Below are 9,872 nucleotides of genomic sequence, written 5' to 3' on the forward strand. Positions count from 1 at the left end.
CTCTGATGCATATGTTGCGCTGTGTTTGTTCCTCCCAGGATTTCCAAAACATGATCTCTGATATCCCGGTGGTTGACCGATCGCCCGAGGATGTGACGAGTTACACCGAGCGCCATTACTCGAAGGGGACCGACGATGACGACGAGAGCGACGAGGACGGGAGATCTGAGGATGGCGAGGAAGCCGAGTCCTCTATTTCTTACGAGGCTCTGAAAGAACCCCGTTCCAAAGCGATGCACGATCCAAGTGGCAAGTAGGGAGGAGCGAGCAGCCGACTGCTTCGGGGCGGACGACCCGTAGCTTAAAGCGTGCGCGTACAGAAGCAGAAAGCTCCGCAGAGAAGCAGCCCAAGCAACCCAAGCAGATCGCCTCGAAGCCTCGGAAGACTGCGGTGCCTCGAATCAAGGTGACGGTGTCGGTGGCTTCGACGTAAGTGTTCTTGCCAATTATTGTTGTCTTGACTCGGCTGAACGAAATCCCAGCTAACCGTCGAGTGTTGTTGAACTTCATAGTAACGAGACCTCGACGACATCGGCGGATCCGAATGCTCCCAAGCAGGACCAAGGTGACGTTGATGCAGCTGATGCCACCACTTCTTCCAAAGGTATTCTCGCGCCGACTGGCTATGGTATCAAAAACTTATCCAACAGATCTTCATTAATTTCTCCGACTCATATGTTCGTGCAGCTCCACCCGAGGTCATACAGTTGGATGACGATGAGAGGGTCGGCCTGCCTAACCTAGAGGCTGACAAGGAGAAGGCGCCTGTCGACGACGTGGCCATGCAGGAGGCCTCCCCTCACCGAGTGTAACGCGCTTCGCCGGTGAAGACCACCGCGAAGGTCACGGGGCCGAGTCCTTTGGCTCAGAGTAGCTCGGTGCCCGTGACTGCTGTGATTCCGGCTACGAGGCCTGCGCCAACACCTCCATCAACCTCCGGCACCACTTTTCCCCTGTACCACGTCCCTGAAGGCCAAGTGGGGGCGAGCAAGGAGGCTTTAATCCAGGCGGGGCTGATGTGCAGCCTGTTGAAGGACGCCTATGACGCCAGCGAGGCGCTGCAGACCAGCGTCCGAGTAAGCACCATTGTGAGTAAGATTTTCAGTCAAAGTTTCTGAATTTTCAGTTTCTTTCTCCATGATAGGGTTTCTGTCAATGTGTTTGCGTAGGGCATACCCACTAGATGCGAGGCTCTTGCTGGCTGAAAACAGTACAACCTCCCATGTTTGTCTTCGGTTTGAAGGGAAATCGCGTTCGGACCGCTCTGCAGACCAATACAGACCCGCGATTGATGGATACCATGGTCCGGACAACAGGATACAAACGGATGCGGGAGGTGTACGAATCCACCTTGGAGATGCCCTTATGATGACTCTTTTTGTCGGAGTTATTGGCCACGGGTAGCCTCATCTGCCTCCCATGGAACTTCAAGACATCGGGGCTGACTGCGCCCCTTCAATGTCAAAACTTAATCGCCGCCTTCTTGTGACCGGCCGGTTCAAGCAGTCGGCTCCCAGAAGACGGTGGACCCAGAAGAGGGCCACGAGCTAGGCCGCCTCCTAGTAGGCGGCCTCCAGAGAGGCCGGCTCCTGGCAGGCAGTCCCAAGCGCCCTCAAAGTCTGAGCCCCCATGAATACGATGAGACGAGGCGTGGCTACAGAGAAGCCTGCCACCCTCGAATCCAGGGCAAGTCATGGCTACAGTGCGCCGTACCGGCTGGTGATCTCCCGCACGGCGCGACACTGTAGCTCTTTCGCCCATGACATCACTCAAGACAGAGGGGGCCCAGCCCACACGACGGGCTGTCGGTACGGCCTGCGGGCGGCGGGCCCTACCAGTCCATGAGAAGCCAGAAGGCGGCAAGCTCAGCCAGCCGGCTCAGGGTGAGGCCGGCTTCCAGAAGGCGGCCCTCCCCCCTCCTAAGAGTTTGTGCACCATCAACCAGAAGAGACGGGGAATGGCTACAGTGAACAACCGCCAGGCGGCGGAACTGTAGCCATGCCTTCCCCGGCAAAGCAAGTGTCATTAGAAGCACGACTAAAGTGATGAGCAGCCGGTAAGACCCGCAAGCGGCGGGCACGGCCTGTCGGCCAAGTACAAGACAGCCGGTGGGGTCCACCAGTCGGCGGGCCTCAGCAGTCAGCGGAGAAGCTGGCCACAAGAGACACTCATGGCCTGGGCCTACGCCCGGCCAGCCTACCATTGTACCCCCTGAGGGTAGGCCTATATAAACCCCCCAGGGCACCCATGCAAAGGGTTCAGACTCTTAGAGAAACACACACATAGAGAGGGAGCTAGGGCTAGCCTTGTTCTACTTCCTCCTCTAGAGAAACAACTCTAGGAGCAACCTTGTAGTCACTCTTATTGAGTTAGTGACCATGCGGAGACCCTGCAGAGCAGGACTAGGGGTGTTATCTTTTAGGAGAGCCCCGAACCTGGGTAAGATCCGCCGGCGTGCATGTCTTCGCCTCATCCCGTTTCCTGACACCGGCGACGTCTTACTAGCCCCTTTCATGATAAGCCATCATTTGGCATATGTCGCACGACATCCCCGACACTTTTGTTGTGCACAACCACCGCAGCCTTCATATGCATCCATAAGACGATCGCCGATACAGCGGCTCTTCAAGACTAGCTATCTCCAAACAAATGGACGAACAGCTGTGCCTTGTTGCGTGGTGTGTTGCTTTCGCTCATCAAAGTAACAATGAAACGACACGGCAGGCCATCGACTTATCACCGGTAGCCATGATTCGGCATCTACCATCAGGCAGGCTTATAGTGTGTTCTTTCTACTTTCTAGGGGGTTGAGGCTTGGATGTGTGCTTGTCATTACCAGACATGGGAGATCTCTAGGATTGGATCGCATGCAAAGTCACCTCGATGCCGTCGACGACGTACTAGCACAGTTGTATCTTGCTTGCAGGCCGATCGCCCGGCACAGGTCATAGACTGTTAACGGTACGCGCCCGCGTGTAGCAGCGACACGTCTAGTCTCCATAGCCATGAATGAGCTCATGAGAAGATCTGTAGAGGCAGAGATATGGCTTGTCCGTGCATGCAGACAGGAAATCCTGTCCTGCATTCAAGAAGGCGATGCGAAATCTTGTCCTTGCCGAGGGCAGCTGCAGCCGTCGCCTCGTCCACGCTCAGCTGCAGCTGACGCACGGATGACTGGCCAGCAGTCCTCGATCTAGATTTGGTTCCTGCGAATGTTTATCTACACGACCCTGTAGCAAGGTCGATGGTTTCGTGTGGCCCGTTTGCGCCCGGCATGCATGGGATTCAGATTTTTAAACGGCGCGTCGAGGGAGGCAAACGGGCCACGCGTTGCTGCATGCCGCTACGCTGGTAGCAGTACGTACGGCCGAGTGAGTTGGACTGATGGCGCTGCGCCAGTGCTAGCACGCTGTGGAGCTCGTAGTGCCACAGGGCTGCTCCTGCCCAAGTTGTATCATCTGTCGGGCATTCAATGGACACCGTCACACGTTCTTGTTGGATCGGCTTGGCCCGATCTCTCGCAGCACGATGAACTCAACTGAATTCGATCCATGAACTCCGCAAGAACTCGTAAAGCAAGAGGCACCGTATCTCTCCGTTAGGGTAACTAGAGTAGTATATAGTGATATCAAGTGTTGGATCCGAGGCAGTCGCATTCGGCAATGATCTGGCGACGTTCACCGAGCACGGCCGATCGATCGCCTCACGATCATTGTGCTTCCACTCGAAGAAACCAGCAGCGCACGGGCATGTGATATGCATGCATGCACGCGTGCGCGCTCGCGCGTGTACGGAAAAAGGGCGGGCGCGACGCGACGCGACGTCGCACGCCGCGAAAAGAAGCCACCGTGGAATGGATCGCGACCGGAAGGGGCGGCGCACCACCGGAGCCCCGCCGCCGCTGGGCGACGCCCGGACGTGGCCGTGCGTGCGTGCGTGCGTCGCCACGACCACCGCACGTCCAGCACGGTCCACATCACGTCGCGTCACCGGCACAAAGCTACACCGGAGACACGCACCGAGATATCGATCGGAAAAAAAGGCGACGTCTGCGGTGGTTAACCAACGAATCGCGCTCGATCAACATCGACGTTACCTACTCCTAAACACAGCACGTATACTCTCCTACGTGTCATCATTCAGCTTTTGATTTATTTTACAGGCCGAGACTGACTTCAGAATGAGCGGCCGAATTTTGCTTTCCAGGGTTTTGAGTTTGGGCTTGATTGGGACTGGGCTAGGGCTATAGCCCATCATAGGGTAATTGACCTGCCGAAAATATGAACGGCCTGGCAGAAACTTGGTTCTTATCTTCATATCCTTCTCCTTGGTGCACCTAGAAAGTTGGTGCTTTTCTTGTGCCGGAATGGGAGCTTCCCTGTGCACCTGGACGGTCTCTGCCTCTGCAGATGAGATTGGTTATCCTTTTCAAAAAGAATTCTTTCTCTCCCGCAGAGGCTCTCTCGAAGAAGACCGATGATTGATCTCAAAGACACAGTGAGGAAAACGACCCGTGCTTACTTCGAGACTACGTTTGGCACCACGAACGGAGCAATCACTCAAGAAACAGTTAAGAGAAATCGCCAAATTCACGCAACGTTTTCTTGGCCACTGACGACCCTACTTCTGAAGTACGTACGTGCGATCCAAGCCTCTGAATCTCCCAACTTCTGATCAAAGACTGTACAGTTGAAAAACCACCGGTGTTTACTTCTGGACTACGCTTTGCACCATGGACGAGCAATTACTCAAGAAACAGTTAAGAAAAATCGCCAATCTACGCAACGCTTTTGGTCACTTCACTCGACCCTACTTCACAAGTAGGCTACCTGTGAGGTGCGTGCGATTCAAGTCTCTGAACTTCAATTGACAGGTGAACGAACAGCACGGGGAAAGCGAAGTGCTCCGGCATCTGCTGAAGCTGAGCGACAACTGATTGGGACGCATTTCGCACGGTGTATCCACGTTAAACAAACGAATCCTCCCAACCAGCGCGACCGATCACTGATAGTGAGACGGCTGTTCCCGTATCACCAGCCCCCGTGCTATTTTCTCCCCGGCCCAACCGCCTGAAAGCAATGTGCGGTGCGGTCAGTGTCAGGTGCGGTGCGGTTGGTGCGACCTAACAGCCTAACACTGGCGAACGTAGCAACGACCGCTCAGCCAACGCGAGTCCAAATCACACTGCGTGTGTCGCTTCAAGCGTACTGCAGTCGACGGCGACGCCGTTGCCGGCGGCCGGCATTGCAGTCCATATACTGCAAAATACTAGTACTGTAGTAGTCAGTACAGTACCAAACATCAATTTACAGGTCGCCTGCTTGTGCTCGGCCGGTTGCAACTTCTAACAGACAAGAATGAGATGGCGGTTCAGGTGCCACAAAGGATTCGAATGTGATACCAATACATGGCACAACGAGGCCACCATTTTATTCGGGAATATATATATCTGTACATATGCTACTGTACATCTCTGCCCGGCCAAGATGGCCAAGATGGTAAGGAACCTGTGCTCGAGGTCGAAGCGGAGGGGGCGGCGGCAGTTCCTGTTTACAGAAGCAGTTCATGCCGAGCAGCGTTGCTGCTGCCGCCGCGCCGGTTGCACAAGCTCCAGTGGGGCGAGACCTGAGCCCGTAAACCTTACTGGGTTCCTCTATCTTCACTAGACACTGTTTCTATCAGCTGTAAGAATGTTCCCCAACTACATACCGGACTCGACAAGTGGTAAGCATAACTAGAGGGGCATGTACAGAGTATACACAAGGAGAGACCGGAGGGTGGTGAGCAGTCTATGGAGAGCCGACCGGGAGTTTATGCGACAACTTCGTCCCGTTTTTTCCAGTCAAGGACACCTGCAATGCATCACTGACAATCAGTGCTAAAATTTACGACTGCCTTCGAAAACCATGTCCTTGAATGCACAAACATACAGTAGGCCCAAAGAAACAGACTGAGAAGTATCATATTTTTCAGTTGTTTAAGGGGGGCTGTCATATTTTTCGAGTTCTCCTAGTAGACATATGCAACAGGTTGAAGCTGGTAAGACCCAAAGCATGAGAGCATAACAAAAACAACTAAATCTTCTGTTAGAAAATAGCCCTACCAAAAGAATGTCCTCATCGGTTCCAAAGGATTTGCGGGCCTCATCTAAACTTTTCATGGGCACCATTTCACGCTTTCTGGAAGAATAAAAAAAGTGAGTGATATTCTGTCATGGACATAAAGTTCAAGCAGAGAACAGTTAAGATATAAGTTTGATATTGATTTTTGGCTCATAGTATTATTTGCCAATCAGGCTCAGGCCGCCATGAAGCACAAAATTAGCTCAAAGCAGGTCATTATCCTTAGTTTACACAACCTTTATGTTGCTGCGACACAACTAAGTATCCTCTCTTGTAAGTTTTTATCCCAGCTCAAACAGCAGGCTACTTCTGCAGGGTTAGTTACCTACTAACATACTTTGCATAAATTACATTTATGGAGAAGATAACAAGCGATATCCATAGTTAAGTGGCATACAGAGTATTCATCAACCATATTTATGTGTAAGATGAAAAAAAAGGAAACCGTTTAAGAACCAAGAGTACAAGGTACCTAGAACTGGCTGGATCCCTTATCTCAAACTCGCAAGCATCGGCATCATAGCCACATATTACAACATAATGCCCTGCAAAGGGGAACAATATTCACCAGGTTATTACATGGACAAAAACTACAACTTAGATAGTAGAGGTATCCCTTAATTAACCTTAAGCTCTTAAAAAATAGGGTCAAAAGTAATAACAGGCAAGATCAGTTGTGTAGCCAGCATTTCTTTGTTATAATAAGTAACGAATTTGGTAATCCCACGAATTTCTGTGAGTATAACTGCCTTTGGCCCTGGCTTCTACCAATATAGGCACTCTCATTGATGTTTATAGTAGTGCAGTGAACATAGGAATGGCAAACACACCCTCAACAAGAAGTTTGGATTTCATGTTTCTAACAGACAAGAAAACAAAAAGATATTTAGGTCGCCAATTGGCATGGATAGTATGCAAATTCACATCATGGCATCAGGCATTTAGTTTCTACAGATTCAGCGATATTTTATTCAGAATAAATGTAGCTCCATAAATACATGTTATCAGTAATTCAACTATTAAAGTTAAAGGCTGATTGGTAGAAGTTTCGGGCCACTACCAGCCTTACGAGAGTATGAGATTAATAAATTAGATAAGCAAAAAATGAAGACTATGGAAACTAAAGTAGAAGACACTGGTCTTGGTTCATGTACTGGAAAATACTCCTTACAGAAACAAAAGGTAATGTCTCAAAGAAAAGGAAATAGTGACAAACCCATGTAATCTGAATCCTCGTCAAACTGTTGCATATCATGCACATCATTCATCCAAGAGGAACTGCATCCAAAAGTATCGCACTGTCAATGTATGTTTCAGATAATGTTCGATTGATTACTCTCAATTGGACACCCTAATTTTTCTCTTCAAATTTTAGGATGAAGCAATTTGCAGAGAGATACATGGGTACAGCTATAAAACATATCACCAGTGATCATTTGTAGTGTTTAACTGCTTAATGACCTATTGCCACATAAAGTGACACCACTGCAGAAGATATTAAACTGACAGTCGTCTGACGGTGGTTCATAAAAAAGGTGGAATATTCAAGTGATATCAGAGTTGGATTTGAATCCACAAGTCATACTGAATCGGGCAGGTCATCACAACAAGTATATCCACCAAAACTACTTATTAGTTTAACTGCTTAAGGAACATCCTATGCCATGGATGATTCCAAATGACAGAGCAAAATATAAAATGTTTATATTATTAGTAAGAAGAAGTGAAACTACAAGGATAAATATTCCACAGCAGACAGAAAAAAAAATCTTACTTTAACTTTGATTTATCCACTAGAGCAATTGCAATGCAGTGCCCAGATAAGATTAGAAAAGCAATATCATACGCACTGATGGATCTGCGCTGAGAAAAACCATAAATTGCAAAAACTTAAAACCAGTACGAGAAGTAGATGGAATAAATAATTTTATGATGTCTGTTTTGTGAGCGTACTTGAATACTGATTCCAGCATCAAGTGCTTTGCCAAACAGCTCATCAACTCTGTCAATGTCTTCTTGCAATTGCTCCTATCATATTGATAATTTTGAAAACATTATTAAAGCAAATATCAGAAGAATCACTACAGCAGCAAGTTGCAATACCTACCCTATAAAAGGTTTCTGCAGAATACTGCGGATTTGCTCCAATAGTCACAGTAAAGAACGAAAAATTAACTGAAAACTTGTGTAACAGATATGCTAAGTCGACTGTCCAGACGCTGCAAAAATAACCCAAAATGTTAGTATACCAGGATATGAACTTTGAGAATTCAAATAATCAATTCAGCTAACCCGTAACACGGATGTGCGTTAACATTTTGTTTTGAGTGTACTTGCCATAAACAAATTCTATTTGCATGTGCACAATATACCTGCTACTGATCTCTGTATTATTTAAACATCTGTATGCTTAAAATGTTTTATTAGCTTACGCTGAAGATGGTGGTTACTATATCCGTGCAGCAACAAAACCTATCACAGCTCCGCTCCAGATAACATCCGACAAACAAATAATATAGCTCATGCAATCATGTTGAACAGTTTCTATTTAAAAAACCATGTTGTACATTAGTGGGAGATAAACCTATAAAACTGGGACAAATAGTTCAGTGCTACATGACAGCAGGACACTGAATCTGGTTCCCTCCTTTCATAATGTAAGGTCAGATTCTCAGTATAGTTCTTTAGGTATTACTTCGATTTCAAAGAACAGATACATCACCAATTCATGTTTAGCTGTTCAAAACTCCATCTATAGTAATGTTTGTAGCTTGATGGATGGCTTGGTAACCAACCGTTTACTAGTTCAGACTTCAATAGGGATTCCCTGGCCCTTCTAGATAAACCTTCATGGTGTGACAGTACCTTTTTTCCTCTGCAAAGCAACTCATGTGTTTTGTCTGTTTATAACAGTTAGCTGCCGGAAGCACCCCACTATTTAGACAAATATATTCCACAACAACCCAACAATTATTGTTAGCTACTCCCTCTGTAAATTAATATAAGAGCGTTTAGATCACTAACGCTCTTATATTAGTTTACGGAGGGAGTATTAGCTTTGTGTTTGGCCTTTAAACACACTACTACGTTCACAAAACAACTCAAAGTACTACGGCACGGCTAAATTAATATTCCTCCAGGTTACCAGGTATCACCGCCACTGGCTCAAACAAGAATTCAAGCGGTACGGCGCAGCTAGTTTCTTAATGAACCCAAATTTTCAAGTGCTAAATGGGATACCTTGTGGTGCGGCAGAGCTTCTCGAGTTCGGCAATGCCGTGGCAGCAATCAAGGCCCAGGGTCCTGAGCACCATGAGCACGCAAGCGAGGCCGCAGTCCCAGGTGAAGGCCTGCTGCACGTGAGGGACCTGGATGGAACCACCAGCAAAGCAACCGTAATGTCAATCGAGAGGACTGAATGCCGCGCGGCGATTCAAGAATCGCTACACGTACTACACGAGAGTCGCGAGACAGTGATGATATGATAAGACAATAAAGAGAGAGGCGGGAGGGGGGAACTGACATCGATGAAGTAGGATCGGCGTGCTAGCGGGATTCGGCCGTCGGGGGGCGGCGGCGCGCCCGGGCCGTCGCCGTCGCCGGCGTCGTCTCCCGGCACCCTGAACAGCCTGTCGGAGATGAAGCAGAGGGGCCACATGACATCATCAACCGCCGGAGGGGCCAGCAGGCCGTCACCCGGACCGGGCAAGAATCGTGCCAGGTTCAGGCCAGGGCACGGTAAGGCAGAGA

The 9,872-nt window shown here is 48.9% G+C and overlaps 1 protein-coding gene across 1 annotated transcript; it reads right to left on the bottom strand.

Moving 5' to 3' along the window:
• Positions 1-5,375: 5,375 nt before the first annotated feature.
• LOC119281821 (guanylyl cyclase 1-like) lies at positions 5,376-9,866 on the bottom strand. Its single transcript, XM_037562247.1, has 9 exons — positions 9,646-9,866; positions 9,363-9,490; positions 8,230-8,341; positions 8,076-8,150; positions 7,897-7,985; positions 7,339-7,400; positions 6,595-6,667; positions 6,104-6,179; positions 5,376-5,852 (listed from the first exon to the last, which is right to left on the bottom strand). The coding sequence occupies exons 1-9, from the start codon at positions 9,778-9,780 to the stop codon at positions 5,790-5,792; spliced, it is 813 nt and encodes a 270-aa protein (XP_037418144.1). The 5' UTR covers positions 9,781-9,866; the 3' UTR covers positions 5,376-5,789.
• Between the last annotated feature and the right edge of the window lie 6 nt (positions 9,867-9,872).

Source organism: Triticum dicoccoides, chromosome 1A (assembly GCF_002162155.2).
Source record: "Triticum dicoccoides isolate Atlit2015 ecotype Zavitan chromosome 1A, WEW_v2.0, whole genome shotgun sequence".
Taxonomy (NCBI): domain Eukaryota; kingdom Viridiplantae; phylum Streptophyta; class Magnoliopsida; order Poales; family Poaceae; genus Triticum; species Triticum dicoccoides.